The sequence below is a fragment of the Dendrobium catenatum genome, unplaced genomic scaffold (genome assembly GCF_001605985.2).
Source record: "Dendrobium catenatum unplaced genomic scaffold, ASM160598v2 fragScaff_scaffold_1063, whole genome shotgun sequence".
NCBI classification, from domain to species: domain Eukaryota; kingdom Viridiplantae; phylum Streptophyta; class Magnoliopsida; order Asparagales; family Orchidaceae; genus Dendrobium; species Dendrobium catenatum.
This window is the reverse complement of record NW_021319525.1, coordinates 916,959-934,506: the sequence shown is the minus strand read 5'-3', so window position 1 is coordinate 934,506 and position 17,548 is coordinate 916,959. Positions and strand designations below refer to the sequence as shown.

General features: G+C 33.8%; 1 protein-coding gene across 6 annotated transcripts in view; it reads left to right on the top strand.

Moving 5' to 3' along the window:
• Positions 1-6,911: 6,911 nt before the first annotated feature.
• The window catches only part of LOC110095176, a 49,577-nt gene continuing 38,940 nt past the window's right edge, over positions 6,912-17,548 (top strand). For 4 of the 6 annotated variants that reach the window (XR_003701953.1, XM_020820607.2, XM_028698318.1 and 1 more), the window contains exons 1-2: positions 6,912-7,388; positions 7,483-7,569. Coding sequence is in view for 4 of the 6 variants with exons in the window: in XM_020820607.2 (XP_020676266.2) it covers positions 6,972-7,388; positions 7,483-7,569 (504 nt within the window). In the remaining 2 variants the exon portion in view is untranslated. Of the gene's footprint in view, positions 7,389-7,460; positions 7,572-17,548 lie in introns of those variants that run through there. The other 2 variants (XM_028698320.1, XM_028698321.1) reach the window with 2 other exon arrangements.

Genomic DNA, 17,548 nt, shown 5'->3' with positions numbered 1-17,548 from the left:
GAATTCATCTTCATGCATCCAAATTAATTGGAGAAGGAATCCTGAAACATTTAAGAAGTTGAAAACACGAAATGAAGAAGCGGGTAATTAAATGTCGGGAGTTACTAACATTTAATATTTTGAGGCCACGAAACCTACCAGAGGAGATGACGGCGAGCGGAGGCAGCAAAACGTTGAAGAATTTCAGAAGACTAATTTAATTGAAGAGAAACCTACCTGACGGCGAGTGGAATCAGCTAGGGCAAGCCGAAGAATATGGAGACGGGGCGAAGATGAAGAATCACGATATTAGGGACATGGTAGGTTTACACTTGCAGGAAAGGAAAAAGGGAAACGGAATAGAAATAAAAGGTGGAGAATTAAAACGTGTAGAATTAATATATAATAAATAAAGTAGCAAAAAGGTAGAAAATATCAGAATAGGAATAGAGAAAGCAAAATGTTCGTTTAATATAATAAACAAAACTTAGGAAATCTGAAGGGACTTTAAAATTAATTGTGAATTTTTTTGATTTAATAAAACATGCAGTGAAGAACAGAAATAGGAAAATGGAAATTAGGAATCTCAAGGGGGCATAAAATTAAATGAGATTTATATAATGATTTTTTTTATTTATTAAATACTTTTAATAGAATGGACGGTCAAGATAATTAAAAAATAAGTAAAATGGATGAACAAAATTTTTTAGAGGAAGAAAACTCAAGTCCCTTTTATAATAGTAGTATAGATAATATAGATATAAATATATTATATTTCTTAAAAAACGTTTAAAATAAAAATCACATTGAACCAAATGACCCAATTGGTCATGTCTAGTAACTCCAAGAGGTGCCAATAGAATATACATAATCTAATTAAGCCATATTGAAACTTAAACTAGCATAATTGAGTCGTTAATCCTATGTTAGCATGAGTTAACCTATTTGACCCAAATGAATCTAAACCATCAAATTGGCCAAACTAATTAAACATATTGAAAGACAATAGGTCAACCATACCAAAATTTACCTTAATTAACTCTTAATTTATTCTATTGGCTCACTTAGCTCAAGCTGACCCAATTGAAATCTTTAGGTCAATTTTGCCAATTTGGTGAAATTGCATGAAGCCACTAATCGAAGGAAGTTGACATTGATTAACCATACTTGTTTATTTTATAGGAAAATCATGTATTACCGACGGATTTTTTGGCGGAAAACTATTAAGTTTCCGGCGGAGTTGAAAGATTTTCGGCAAATCTCCGGCGGAAATTTTTTCGTCGGTAAAACGATCGCCGGAAAAATTTCCGGCTCAAAAAAGCCGCCGGAAAAATTTTCGGGCAGAAAAAATCCGTCTGCGATTTTTCCCGGCTGCAAAAAAAACCGCCGGAATAAGCCCGTCGAGGCTAAAAACCCTTGCTTCCCGGTAGGTTTGCCTACGCCCACCCAAGCTGCCAGGAAGCTTGGTTGCCCACGCCAAGCTGCCCGGGTGCATGCTTGCCCACGCCAGCCGGAGCCTACCCGCTTGGCCCGAATAGCCAGCTGCCTGACGCGCCCACCCGACCTGACCAACTGCCTGGCCTGCTGCGTGACCGACCAGCTCACGTCTGCCCATGCTGCCCTGCCAACCGCGTGCCTAACTTGCCCGAGCAATGGCGCCCCTTGGATTCGAACCGCTGACCAGCTATTGGGATTTCAACCACTTATCATATAGTGTTTGTGGAGCATATATTGGTCACATTGTTTCTTACATATAGTATCAAATTATTGCGTGCTAAAAAGTTTGTAAAGGTAAATTAAGAATTTTTGTTTCATCATTACATAAAATTTTGGATACACAATTAAAAAAAAAAAGCTTTCATGTAAAAGACGCATAAATGAATAAACCATAGGATCTGATTCAACTAAAATAATCCATCATATAAGTTAAGATTAATAAAATCCCAATTCTCCAACTAGAGAAGGAAAGATAAATTTTCATTCTCAACTTGATTAGTTTTGCAAGTGAACTATTTGAGCAGTAGTAAGGTAACAAATGTTAATGTTAGTCTATGGTTGGCGGTACATTTTGACACTGAGAGATGACAATCAGACAATAGCAAATGTGGGTGTCAATAGGCAAATTGTTGTAAAAGTCAGATGATGTTGTTCTAATAATGTTAGTCGGATAGTGATAGTTGCTATTGGTGATCATTGGTTTCAACTTTAGGATCTTTTAAATCTGTAAACTCTCCCCTACACCAAATGAACTTCATGTGTAGAAAAAAATCATCTAGTTATGCATTCTTGGAGTGGCAGTTTTGATATTTTTGTTAAAATTCTCAAATATTATATTAGACTGCTTAGAAGGATCCTCTTAATCAGTTAAAGTTCTCTAAATATTTAACTATCTTAAGTGATATCAAAATTAGATGATGTTAAGCTTGTTGAATTCCTCTTGCTTAGACTCTTGCTTTAACTATAAGCATTCAAGATCATAGATTATTTGGCCCCTCAAAAGCCTCAAGATTCCAACTGTACTTTTGAGTGTTTATTATATGTCCATTTGGATTTTGATCAATGAACTTTTTGGCTTTCTTGTATTCACCGCATAAAAATGCGATTTTGATTATAAATTTGCTAAAAATGAAATTTGGATAGTCCAAAATTTTATTTCATAAGGTTCTAATTCGAACACTTGCGTCAAGATATATGCTTGATTGAATGAATTTTATCATAATGTATTTTTATAATTTCTTTAATATGTACAATCCTACCAAATACATCATTTTTATAATTTTATCATTATTTGAATTTCAAAACTAACAGACATATAATGCAATGATGCTGAGTTTGGCCATGTTCTATAGTTTTTTTTTTTTTCTTTTTTTCTTTTTCAATCTTATATAAGATTATGATTGTAACTGCTAAAGATCATAATGTTTTGTAATTTCATGATATTTTGATATATCAATGAATTCTAAGTGTGACACTCAATTTCCTAATATAAAAAGTTCAAGATATGAATAGCTAAATTTATTTAAGGATTAAATCTTTTTATCTTAATAAATAAGATATATTTTTTATTTTGTATGATGATAATTTTATTTTTTATGCTATGTATATTGGCCCATCAAAATCTATTTTCATAAAGTTATTAGTTATAAGGGACGGAATTTGTTCTCTCTTTTGAGGATGAGCAAAATATGATTGAGATGTGCATAATACTTAAGCATGAAATTTTAAAAAAAAATTCTTAAAATTTTAGATAAATACTTTCATTGAGAGATGGCATAACATTTATAATACTAAGAAAAAAATGTCAATATGGGCAATTGCCCACCTTATTCTCTTCTTAGGTATGCCGAGATATACTATGCACAAATAAAAGCTTTACTACGATGTAGTACAAAGTTCTCAAAATTTTATTTGTGAAAATAGTTTTTTTAATGTTTTATGAAGTATTTTTATAGAGTAAAAATTTCTAATTCAAAAATATATTGTATTAAAAAATTGCTTCATAAACCAGTAAAAAAACCGTCCCGAACGAAGCCTTAATTAGCCAAAATATGATGCATATTTCACCGAATAATTAGTGAATTAAGAATATTTTACAACACATAAACTATATATATAGAATCTAATATTTTCTCAATAATTTTGAAAATCTAATAAACTTTTGCCAAATAATTTTTTAAACCTAATCTATATATTCTTTTTATTGAAACCTAATATTGCTAAAGGAGGCTTTCAATTTCTTTGGAAATGGAAATGGAAATGTAGAAAAATAAAAAAATAAAAAAATAAAAAATGAATAATAATAATAATAATAATAATTCTTTGGAAATGAATTAACATAAATATTTAGCTGCATTGTTGATGTGCTCTCCCACGTCTTTCAAACTATAAATTTATTATTTAATTAAATGCAATGAAAATTAATATTAATTATTAGTTGTTTTAATATTTCAAAATTACTAAAATAGTAAAATGTATGTATTTTTAAAATCACTTAGGGGCTATTTGATTTAAAATAAAAAGAGGTTTAGTTTTATATTCCTTTATATTTTTGGGTGGGGGAGGGAGGGGGTTGAGTGGGGCACATGTGTAACAGATCAAACTCTTAACTATCAAGATATTGCCTGTTTTCGCCTAAGGGCCTCACGGTTTTGTTATGTTGGTGTAACTTTCTAGAAGGTCACCCATTTCAGAATTTCTTCGGGATGTTCACGCTTAATTATGAAGTTTCATAAATAAAATTCTAACCATTATACCAAAAGACTTCTTGATGTTTAAAAGTTTAATTTCTTTTACTTAAGGGGTTTCATAATTTCCAACACTTAAGTAATTGACGTCCTTATTAGCATCTTTATCCCAGAATCATCCATAAGGCATATATGATTCTAAAGGTGGCCCCTACAAGTTTTAGTGGTGACTCCCTCCACGTAGCACTTTATCCCATACAAGATTCAAGAGGTGACTCCTATGGTGTAGCATTTTATTTTATATGGCATTTAATTTTCATCTTCCAACTGGTGTAATGCTCTGATATCATTTGTAACAGCTCAAATTTTTAACTATCGAGATGTTATCTTCTTTGGACTAAGGCCCTTACAATTTTATAATGTTGGTGTAACTTCCAAGAAAGTCACACATCTCATAATTTTCCCATTATGAGCACGCTTAACTAAATAGTTTCTTAAATAAAACTTCAATCGCTACACCAAAAGGCACTTTACTGTTTAAGAGCTTATGTTCTTTTATTTAAGGGGCTTCACAATGTGTCCATGTGCAACCCCACACCCACCCCACCCCTATTTCAATTTCCCCATGGTAATGGTTACTATTAATCCACATTTACCCTGGGGATGAATGGAAGATCATGTTCAAGATGTTTGAGAGATTATACTAGTGGAAGATGATGCCATTCAGTCTGTTCAATGCTCAGGCACATTTATGAAACTCATGAAGGAGGTGCATTTCTTTGGCTTTATCATAGTGCAAAAGGTAATTGCATTGATCAACAAAAAGTGTTTACCATTCATGATTGGCTGACATCTTGCTCCATCATGGATGGTGCAGTTTTTACGGCAAAGTAAACTATTATTGAAAGTTCATTCAAGGGTTTAACATTTTATGCACCAATAAGTAATTGCCTCAAAAATCAAAAGCTTCACTTATGGCAACGAACAAAATTGAAGTTTTGAAACCATTAACAAAAAAACTAATCTCTACCCCTACCCTTGCTATTGAACAATTTGACAAGCCTTTTTTTTTTTTTGGTCAAAATGGATGCTCGCACCACTGATGTTGGGATTTGTATGTCCAAAGGCAATAGCCTGATGGAATACTTCAACCTAAATCTTTGTCTTTGTGCCCCACAATAATAATAGAATATATTCAAATAAGAGTTACATATGATTGTTTACAGACTTAAACATTGGGAGCATTATCTATTCATCAAGATTTCATTCTCTATAATATGAATTTATTCCTCAAAAACTTCACCTTCGCTTTGAAACTCAAGGTTGGAACTCTAAACAAAGCTACTGATGTTTTTAGTAGATGCAGTAGACGACTTGTTTCATAACAAATAGAAATGATAGGCATTGGAGTCTCTTCAAGAATTATACAACACTAATAAATTCAATATTAATATAGAATGCTTATATTCTCAACAATCTTGCAGCCAACTTCACCATTTGACATGGGTTTTTATTCAAAGGAAATAATTTATATGTGCCTAAATTGTGTTCTTGAGATCACCTAACTCAAGAACTCCATGGAGGCAAGTTGGTTGCACAAGCTAGTTGCGACAAGACATTAACATAGCTACAATCTCATTATTTTTTTTTTCAAAACTTTAATCACAACTCAGAACATTGGCCTGTACAATTCACTTATAATCCCCAAACTCAATTTGTCAAAATCTCATATTAATTTACTTTTGGGTCTTCCAAGAACCAAATAAGGTGTCGATTTTATAATGTTCATCGTTGTTTGTTTTACCATGATGACACATTTTTTTCTTGCAAGAAATCTTTAGATGCCATCAATATAACATGCCTTTTTTTAGAGAAATGGTGCAGTTACATGATAATCCCCATATAATCTGATTTCTAATAGAGATGCTAAGTTTGTCAGCAAATTTCGGCTCAAATTATAGAAACTTCAGCAAATAAATATCTATCTTAGCTTTGCCTATCATATGCAACCGAACAATTAAATGAGTGGTTAGTCAAATAGTTATTAACATGTTAAGTTAGTTAGAGACCACCCCGCTTATTGGGATGACTCTGACAAGACACCTTAACATATATCAACTATTTTATTTTACAAGCTACATATAAATAGATCTTGCTTGAATGTATCTCACTCGTTATTGATTCAATTGCTTATTATTAATCTCTCTTTCTCTCTCTCTATATATATAGATGGTTAGTCATTATATTTGTTATTTATTTATTTATTTTTTTTGCTCAAAATCATTTTATATTTAATTTGAATTCAAATGACTTGAAATAAGTATAATATTGATCAATAATTTTAAGTATGAGTTGTTCCAAATAAATAAAAAATTTAAATAAGCCTATTTCAAAGTTCAAACGCATAGCAAATTGCACCTCAAAATCGGCTCGTTTACACCCATACTGTAAATATGTAGCTACGGGCCGGCTTACCGGTTTAGTCCGTCGCTATAGAGACGGCTACAACCCGCCGACAGCTGATAAGAAAAAGCCACCAATTTCGTTGTAATTTTATTTTCAATTCCGGATCTATCCTCCCATATATTTAGCCCACCGACAAAAATGTATAATACCTATTTTACAGGTTACCTGTCCGTAAAAACAATCTTCTCTACCGTACAAACACCGAATAGTCAATAGTAACAGCACAAATTTCACCACGTCACCACTCTAAAGCTTACTTGCCCCGCCGCCCAAAGTGAGACCGGGAGTAGCAAAACAGACGATTGCTCTTCGTCTCTGTTTTAGCTTTTTCTACTTTCCTTGATGGGATCTATGGAAACTGGGAAGCGCGCCTCAGTGATCCGCTCGCCTCCTTTGGCCGCAGGCCGGTCGTTTTTTCAACGGCCGAGGTCAAGGCTAGCGCGTTTCCTCCTTTTCGAGAAGGTAGACTATCTCCAGTGGATTTGCACAGTAGTGGCGTTCTTCTTCGTTGTAATCCTCTTCCAGGCATTCCTACCTGGTTCTATCTCGGAGAAGTTCCCGAGTCGGCGCTCCTTTGATGTAGATCGAGGGGTAGTGAAGAGTAGTTTCCGGGAATTGGAATTCGGGGATGGTATTCGTTTCGTGCCGGCGAAGCTGCTGGAGAGGTTTGAGAGGGAGAAGAAGGAGGTAGATTCGTTCTTGGTAGCATCGGGGAGGCCGATGAGGAGGGCTGGGCTCAGAAAACCGCGGCTGGCACTGGTAAGTTGCGTTTCAGTAGAGGTCTTTTTCGTATTGAGTTTCTTGTGGTCTAGTATTGATTTGATATGGCAGATATGCGAATTTTGGCTGGCAGGTAGTTGGTGGACTCTCGCCGGATGCTATGCAGCTGCAGATGGTTAGCATTGCTGCTGCCTTGAAGGAGCTTGGATACGACATTGAGGTGCACACTTGAGTGAACTTGTTCTTGTTGGGTTTGGAAGTTTGAGTCTTGAGGAAACTGTGTTATACGATAGAGTATTGGTTTCAAATTGTTGAAGGCTTATTTTGATTGTAAATTGACTTAGATAGTTGAGTATTAGCTGGCTCCCAAGTATATTGTTCAATTATTGCAGATGAATCTTGCTTAGGTGTAGATAGGCACCATTGTCCTTGAACAGTTTGGGGTTGATGGTTTAGCTTGGTCTGTTGTTTTGTTTTTTAGTTCTTTAGCTTGGTGTGGGAATTCAACTATGGTCTTTCGTGCTCATATTTAGAATCTATTTGGTTGGCTCTTAAGTTTGGCTCAAGTAAGCTTAAGCTCCAAGCCAAGCCAAATCGCCTAAATGGAACTCTTATGCCATCCAATTTTAAGCTTCACATTATACTATTCAAGGCTTAAATGGGCAAAAAAGTAAGCTGAATTCTTAGAAGCATTATACTCTTAGCCTATCTTCTCCAATTGAGTTGCAAGCTTTTTGCATCACTTGATCCCAAGGAGCCATTGACTGATATCACATGATAGTAATAAATAATGCAACTAAGAATATTATTAGTTAGTAGTTTTAAACATTCTTTTAGATATCCTTAAATGCATCATAGGCATGCTTGGTTCTAATTATGTCTCGACATACTCAATAGTCACCCTTTCTTGGACATCATCTTCAAAAATCCCCTTCAAGTAAGTATCTATGGAGGCCTGCTTTTTAACATTGTTAAAATTTTCTTTGTACATAACATTTCATTGAATGTAACATTTCTAACTTAGATAATAATTTGATTTTTATCATTGGAACCTATAGAAAAAATATTTTCAACTCCATTTCCAATAAATTAATTATTTTTAATTAGTGCCTAGTTTTTCTTGACAAATGGAATCACATGCACAAAAGAAAGCATTCAAATGCCTTTAAATGAGAAATGTTTTCTCTTTGCCAATCCAAGTTTTGTTAACATTTCATAGCATAAAGGAATTGAGGTTGCTCTATTTAATCAGATAAGCTGCAACCTCATGTTGTCCGCCCAAAATGTCTTAGGAAATTTTTCATGTAATCTCAATCTTTGGATCTTTTATCCATGTTCCTCATTCTACTAATATCTTCTAGGAATCATTCTTTCCTTATGGATCTCGCTAGATGCACAAAATTATCTGAACAATTTGTTGTTATGTTTTTCTCCTTTTTTTAATCTGAGAAACTATTTTTGCACTGTGTAATTTTCTTCACAAAAATCACCTCTAAAAAGTATTAAAAATATCAAAATCAATTTAGTATAAAATAAACATCATGCATTTTTGATGTAGTAGTAAATGAAGGTGACTTAGTAACGGGAGTCAATTATAAATTTCTTTAGTAGGACTGATAATTTTGTTCAAAACTTAAAGCTTGCTTGATAATTGTTTGGATATTAATTTATTTGCGTAAACTCAAAGGTGGCTTGCTAGAAATTAATTCCATTGAACTCAATGAACTTAATTCATATAAACATGCACAATTTATACGTAGGTTCTCATTCATATAGAATTATAGATTCACACACACACACACACACACACATATATATATATATATATATATACACACACACAACAAGTAAACAATGCACAAATATATTTATGTTTCATTTTATATTATATATAGCTTAAAAAATTACAAGTTTATGGCTTATACTGTTATACATGACCCAAGAGGAGAATTGTTTGAATTAGGCAATTCAAATTCCTCTTGAAAAGATTTAATTAATTATTTTAAATTGTTTTATGGGGAAGATTTCAAATTTATGTGATTATGTAGATGAATGAACAACAAAGCAAAATTAAAATGCAGTAATTAAAATAGACAAATTGATTTTTATGTTATTTGTTTCTCCGAAGCTTACATCCTTGCCCAAGCACAACTCACACTTAGGATTCCCCTATTACAGTAATTGACTTTTTCGTAACCTATAATTGGAGAAAATATTGCATCGTTTCTTCTAATAGGGTATGGCTGAGGGTACCATCTAAAATCTCTATTCAGAAGATAATTAACAACATGCAAGAGATAAAAACAAAAAGAAAAACGTAATACTTAAAAATAATCTTACACGTTATATTTAAAAGTGCTTGGATGAAAAGAGTTACGAATATGATTTTAAAGCAATATCAACAAGTAAGCAAACCTTTCATCTTCTATTTAAAATGAAATTGCAGAATGATTTATCTTTTTTTTTTTTTAAATGACTCGCCTTGGATCTCCTATAATGGATTTTTTTGGATGGCTCAATGTTTAAAATTGCGTAATCAGGTATTGAGGCGTTTTTTGTTCGTGAGGCGTAAGCCTCAAGGCGAATCAAAAAATTGCGTAAACATAAAATGATAAATTTTGTATATACTAATGAGTAAATAATATATAAAACATATAAATGCACAAAATATGAAGTGAAATCAAAATATTCAATAATAAGACAACATGAAATATAGTTCAACTCAAACTCCATCTTTCGCAAATCATAATATTCTTTTCATTAACATATTATTCCAGAAATAAATAGCAATGACATGATGAACTGCTCTCTCCCCTTCCTCCTCTCCTATAGAGTTCAATGCTCCCAATCAAGTCCTTCCTCAATATTAGTTATCTTCCTCTTCCATAAATATTTTTGAACAATCTCAAAATAAATAATAATGTAATACATTAATAAAAGTCTAAGAAAACTATATTGTTTATGTACCTTTTTTGATTTGTTCTTGAGTTGTGGTGGATGTAGATGCTTTCAGACTATCAAAGAAATCAATATTTAAATCTTCATCTTGTAATTCAGACGGCATCACTTCAACTTCATCATCTACAAACTACTCATCATCAGATGCCACATCCTCACAAAGCAAATGATCTTCATCATACATTAATATTTTTTTCTTCAAATTCATATCTTTGAGTCTCCTATTGTACATAATGTACACCAGTGAATTCATCCTCAATGTGAACAAGCGATTTCTCCTCTTTGTGGGTACTTGGTTGTAGGTACTTCAATTTCTTTTACAGCTAGATGAAGAGCATGTCAAGCCCAAAACTTTCACAGCAAAACACTGCAATTCTGGAGTCCCATCGCCAAATTAAATTCACAACTCAACTAATATTTATATAAGAGAGTTTAATTAGTGCAAAAAATAACTTTTAAATAAATGTTTAAAACATTAAATAAAATTACAAGGAGATCGTTTGACAATTGTATCATTTGCTTGTTGTAATTTAAAAAAATCTTCGTTGTTCCTAAAATGTACTAATTGCATGTCAGCATTTGATCTTTCAATTGCATCACTTATTACCCGATCTATGCAATGATACAACCCAACTTTATTTCAGGGTTTGTAGACTTGTTCTCTACATATTAATACTAAGAGTTTAGATATCAGCTGCATGCAAGTGCCGGTGAAGTTGTAGCTCTCGCCTATCATCAATAATATTCTAAATTTTCCTAAAACTATCCTCTTCACCTCCTAAGTTGGAGGCAATCATTTTTTTGGCTTCATCCATGACATTGTAGTTGAAACCCATTGCAGGCTTCTTCTCAGCATTCACCATCCTTAAAACTTGAACCAAATGTTTAGTGGTTGTAATGGTATATAAGATACTTTGCCAAAATCTATCATTTAAAACAATCTTTTTAATCTCTTTTTCCTCAACCTTCTTCACCCAAGCACAACTCAACCATTGTGTAGATGTGAACATAGCCTCTCAAGGTTGTCTAGCATCTAGCATGCTCTCTAAGGTCAAGTAAGTGGTGGCAAATCTTGTTGCTGTTGGCCTTAGAATTTCTTTCTTTGAAAAATTGCTCATAAGAGCTAGAACCCAAGAGTGGTTGTAAATAAACTTGGTTATTTTTTTTTGCTTTAGTAAGTGTATTCTTATGATGAGGTAGCTCCCCAAGCTTCTCAAGAATCAGATCTATGCAATATGCAATACATGGAGTCCAATACAGATGTTTACTCTTCTCCATAAGTTTGTTACTTGCAGCCTTGTAAGTACTTGCATTATCTGTCACAACTTGTACAACCAAATATTCTCCAACCTACTCAATAATGCTATCTAATAATCCAAATATGTACTCAACATCTTTGATCAGGCCAGATGCTTCAACTGACCTTTAAAATATAGTACCATAAGGATTATTAATGAGAATGTTAATCAGACTTCTATGTTTGATATCAGACCACCCATCTGACATAATTGTTACTCTTGTTTGGGCCCAAGTCCTCTTAATTTCTTCGATGCTTTTATCAGTACTTTACTACTTTCCAACTCCTTCAGAATCCATGTTCTCAAATTATACATGGTTGGAGGTTTAAACCCTCCCAAATGCTCAAATTGAACGAATCATGTTGTAATAGACAAGTGATGTTGTAATATTAAATGGAATTATATTTTCGTAGAAGAATCTGCCTATATCCTTACACACTCTTCTCCGTGCCTCCATTGCATTTTCTGGGGTCATCTTCTGTGTAGTAGGAGGCCTATCATCTGATGTGTCCACCATATAATGATCCATAGGCCTCTAGCACCCCTAGATAAAATAGGCTTCATTAAAGAAGATGAATCCCTAACGCTGCACTCACTCCCGTAGTAAGAGCCAACATCAACTCGGTCCTCAAATTGCTTCTGTGCAAGATGTTTTGACGTGGTAGACTTATTCATTTATGACTTTATCTCCTCTCTTACAATATCAGGAACTTTGGAGCATGGAGCAACATTCTTGTGAGACCTTGAAAGGTGATCCTTCATCCTAGTCACACCACCCTTCACAACTTTATCATAGTAATTGCATTTTAGATAGATATATGTTTTATCACTTCCCCCTACATCCACCTGAGTGCTATGTTTCCATGCTGGATTTTTTCTATGACCTGATGGAGCTTTATCCTTACTTCTGACCATCCTTTATGAGAAGAATATATTAGTGCAATATATCGAATCCCTAAACATTATGCTTCACTTATTCTACATTAAGAAAATTTATACAAATCATGCACTCATGAAGAAGCATACTAACACTAACAACTATTATTAAAGATGATGAATACAACAATATACGGGTCTGCCGGGGGTCTAAGAGGGCGCTGCCCCATGGAGGGGTTCGACTTGCTCGGTACCGAGCTGTACCGAGCATGTACCTAGTGGTACCAAACATTATTGTACCGAGTGGTACCGAGCATATACCTAGCAGTATCGAGCATGTACCTAGTGATACCGTGCGATACCAAACAGTACCAAGCAGACCGACCGATTGTTGAATCTTACTCAGCAAAATATGGAGGTCCTTGTGGCAGAACGGACCGATCTTGTATTTCAAAATAAGGTGATGGATGAAACCACGAAGAAGAAGAGCTTTAAGCGATTGGTCGAAGGAGACTCCAACCCAACTCGCGGTAGAAGATAACTCTAAGCAATAGTCGAAGAGCAACTCATGGTGGAAGGAAGCCAACGCCGAACGAAGAGGGAAAATTTCGCTCGAAGAAGGGAGAAAACCTGTTTTCGGGAAATGACAGAAGACCGCGCCAGGGTTGGGGGGTCCGAACCGAAAAAATATATATTACATTAGCCTTTTTTTTTAATTTTTAGAGGCGGACACCTCTAAACAGTGAGGTGAGGCGCGCCTCAGTAAACTTGAGGCGTACACCTCAAATCCTGAACTCATTGCGTGGGCTTTGAGGCTTAAAGGGGCAAAGTTGCGTTGAGGCGCACCTCTCTTATTGCGCAATTTTAAACCATGAGTGGCTTAATACATATTTTCATTCCATAGGCAATTCAGGAATACGATCATCCTTTTTTTCTTCTAAGTCTGATTTTTCTACTCTAATGATATCTTATTTATCTAAATCATGAACATTAGTTCTAATAAGATTTGATTCATCAAAAGCAAGATGTATTAACTATTCTATTCTCAATGTTCTCTTGTTAAATATTCGGTATGCCTTATTATATCTATAGAGTCAAATTTTCTTAAATGATTTATTCTATTCTTTAAATTAAGTACATCTAAATAGAGGAAAGTAATATACTTTTGATTTGTTACCTCCATAGTTTACTTGTCATTTTCTTTATACTGAATTGAACATTTACTCAATTTGTCATATAATGTAAATATCTATCCCTTATGCTTTGAAATATTTCAATAGGCTAAACTCACTAAGCATAATCTTAATTGTATCTTGTAGGGCCCTTTTTGTGCATTTCACTACACTATGGTGAAATCCTTAAGTGAAATGTCAGGGATAAAAATTTTATCCCTGACATTTCACTTTTGATTTGTTACCTTCATAATTTACTTGTCATTTTATTTATAATGGGTTGAAAATTTACTCAATTTGTCATATAATGTAGAATATATATCCCTTATGCTTTGAAATATTTCAACTGGCTAAACTCACTAAGCATAAAATCTTAAAAGAACCTAAGTAGGAGGAATCATTATTTCTATTAAATGCATTAGTCATCTTGATTATATCACAATATTTGTCTCTTTGCACTAATAGTATAAAAGAAAATTATAATAAAATATTTCATTTCTAAAATGTAGCAAATGAATATTGAAGGAAATGAATACTTCAACTACAGTACTTGGTGAATAACACGAACATCACTCGCTCTCATAGAAGCACATGAACCTTATTCCTCTCTATAGACTGCAATGGATTGGTTGAATGAAAATCACGAGCAATGCTAAAACACTAGACACAAATAGACAATGAGGTTTTCACGTAAGGAGGATGATGGAGTGGGGTTTTATGCCAAAATTGAAAGAGAGAGCGGGAGATGTGAATAGGGAGAGATCTCTTCGAACTTCCTTAACCAACCTCCCTCTTACTTAAAATGAATGGACACACAAAATGCCCCTTGAACCGCCCATTAACTCCTCTGCTTGATTTGAATCGAGGGTTGAGATTCATCCGATAAATGAATGAATATTGGAAGGGTTATTTAAGAAGAAAATTGCTAATTTAAAGTGCTACTTTGGATTAGATTTTAAAATCAAAATAGTTTTAATCAAGTAATTTAATCCTATTTTCCCTGATTCAACTTCATTTCGACTCAAGACGAGTTAATTTGGGCTAATTGAAGTTGCTGTCATTAAATGGAACTCGATTTGAGTCAATTTGATTTGGTATCGTGTCGATTTGTGTCGAGTTGCTCCAATCAACACCAATTAAACTTCGGTCGATTTGGGATCGATTTGGGCTAATCGAAGGTATCGTGGTTAAATCTAACTCAATTCGAGTCAATTTAACTCAATATTGCGTTGATCGACATCTATGTATTTCAATTAATTCCAATTTAATCTTGATTGTTTCGAAACGAGACGATTTAGGCTAATCGAAGGGACTGGTGATAAATTGAACTCGAATCGAGTCGATCTAACTCGGTATTATATCAATTTGCATCAACTTGCTTGGATCAATGCCGATTTGACTTTGATCGCTTCGATGCGAGCCAATTTAGTTCTAATTGAGTTAAAATTGAGTAATTTTGATTTAATTGATATCGATAATATTAAATCGAGCTCGATTAGTGTGAAGTTTGATTAATTTAGTTTGGATTGACTTCAAATGGCTCGATATGGCATCCAATTAATTATAATTAATCCAATATGAGTTATGTAGTGTCGATTGAACCTGCAGAGTTGAAATTGAATTCGAATTGAGCCCAATTAACGTCAATGACATTTGATTACCCTATTACATTTGGAATTAAATTGGATTTTGGGAAATTGGGTTCAATTTTTGTCGAATTACAAGGCTGAGTTAGTGTTATGTCATCGAGTACCCACCTAATAGAAATCCTACTAGTGAACATGTCTATGTTAGACTAGGAAGACCTAGGCACTAGAGGCCACCTCGGGGAAATCAACTTCATACAAAAATGAGATTAACAAATGGACCCCCAAGAGGCGTGATAAACTCACCAAAGTTTATCATGCGTATTGGTGTTGACCGAAACGATCAACTATATCCGATATTGAAATTGAAGATCTGAGTATAATGAATGGAAGAGTTTTATGCTTTGATGGAAAATCAGAATTGATGTTGATAGAGATTTAAGTTGGTTGATTGATGTGAAATTTGATGATAACTTCATTAAATAGTAACTAATGAGGTTAACACAATTTATTAAGTCAAGGTATGAAAGAACTGAATGAATGCAGTGATTTGACATGAGTGTAAAAGTTTGATTGTGAATTGATAAGACTAAAGTCGTCTTTATAGTTCAAGAGGAAGGATGTCACAAAGTGGGTACTTACACCTGCCTCAATAGACTAGAGGGTGTCTTCTAAGAAAGGAAAAACTTGTGTGAAGGTTTACAACTAAACTTAGAAGATTTTAGTTATATAAATTAGCTAGGATGAACCACAAATGGTTTGCTCCACCACTAACAGATTGAAACTAGGATTGTGCCACGAGCGGCTTGCTTCACCACTAGTGGATGAATATATGGGAAACAAAACCTAAGTGTGCGGATTCACACCTAACCTTAAAGGATAATATTCGTCTAACCATATTGAAACAGCGAAGGAGAATGACTTAGTACTCACATGACCATATTGAAAAAATGAGAACGAGTAAAAAAAATCTAATGTCTGCCTGACCATATCAAAACAGCAGAACACAAGATAGAAAGGAATCTGACATTCGTCTGACCATATCGAAACAACGAATATAAGGAACTTGAAACTCACTTGACAGTAATTAAATAATAAAAGAGGACGACTCGATACTCACATGACCATATTGAAACAGAAAAAAAGAGTCAAATAAATTTAATGTCCGCCTGATTATATCGAAAAAGCAGAACACAAGATAGAAAGTAATCCAACATTCGTCTGACTATATCAAAATAGTGAAAGAGGAGAAATTCGATACTCATCTGACCATATCGAAATAGTTAGAAAGAGCCAAATAAATATAATGTCTGCTTGATCATATTGAAACAGTGGAACACAAAATAAAAAGGAATCCAACATTCGTCTGACCATATGAAAACAACGATAGAGGAGAAACGCGATACTCACATGACCATATCGAAACAGTGAGAAAGAGCCAAATAAATCTAATATGCACCTGATCATATCAAAACTGTGGAATACATGATAGAAAGGAATCCAACATTTGCCTAATCATATCGAAAGAGTGAAAGAGGAGAAACTTGATATTCACCTGGCCATATCGAAACAGTGAGAAAGAGCTAAAGAAATCTAATGTCTATCTGATCATATCGAAACAATGGAACAAAAGAAAGGTATAAATCCAACATTTGCCTGACTATTTTGAAACATCAAATGATGACTACTCAATACTCACCTGACCATATCGAAATTGTGAGAACGAACCAAAGAAATCTAATGTCCACCTGACCATATCAAAACAATGGAGCAAAAAGAAAGGTATAAATCTAACATTCACTTGACCATATCGAAACAATGAATGAAGAAGACTCGATATTTACCTAACTATATCGAAACAATAAGAAATATCCAAAAAAATCTAATGTCCACCTCACCATATTGGAACAGTGGAACAAAAGAAAGGTAGAAATCCAACATTTGCCTGACCATATCGAAATAACGAATGAGGAGATTTTGAATTTGAAGATTTTAAATTTCCCTATTCATCACAAATGATCTTAACAACTTCTATATACTCCGTTGGGGATTATATGCCATTTGTACACGTCATTTTCCTAGAGAGGGGAGGATGATTTGTAAGGATTTTGAATTTTGATAATTTAAAAAAAAATTAGGTTGGAAATTCACTTTCCCTCTCCATCACAAATGACCTTTATAACATGCAAATGTTTCACTGGGGACCAAAACTTTTATGAAGTTCAATTTCTAGGAAAAGCAAATGGGTGGAGAGATTAAATTTTGACTGTAATTTCTTTGATTCTTAAGGATTTCAAAATTTGCCTGAA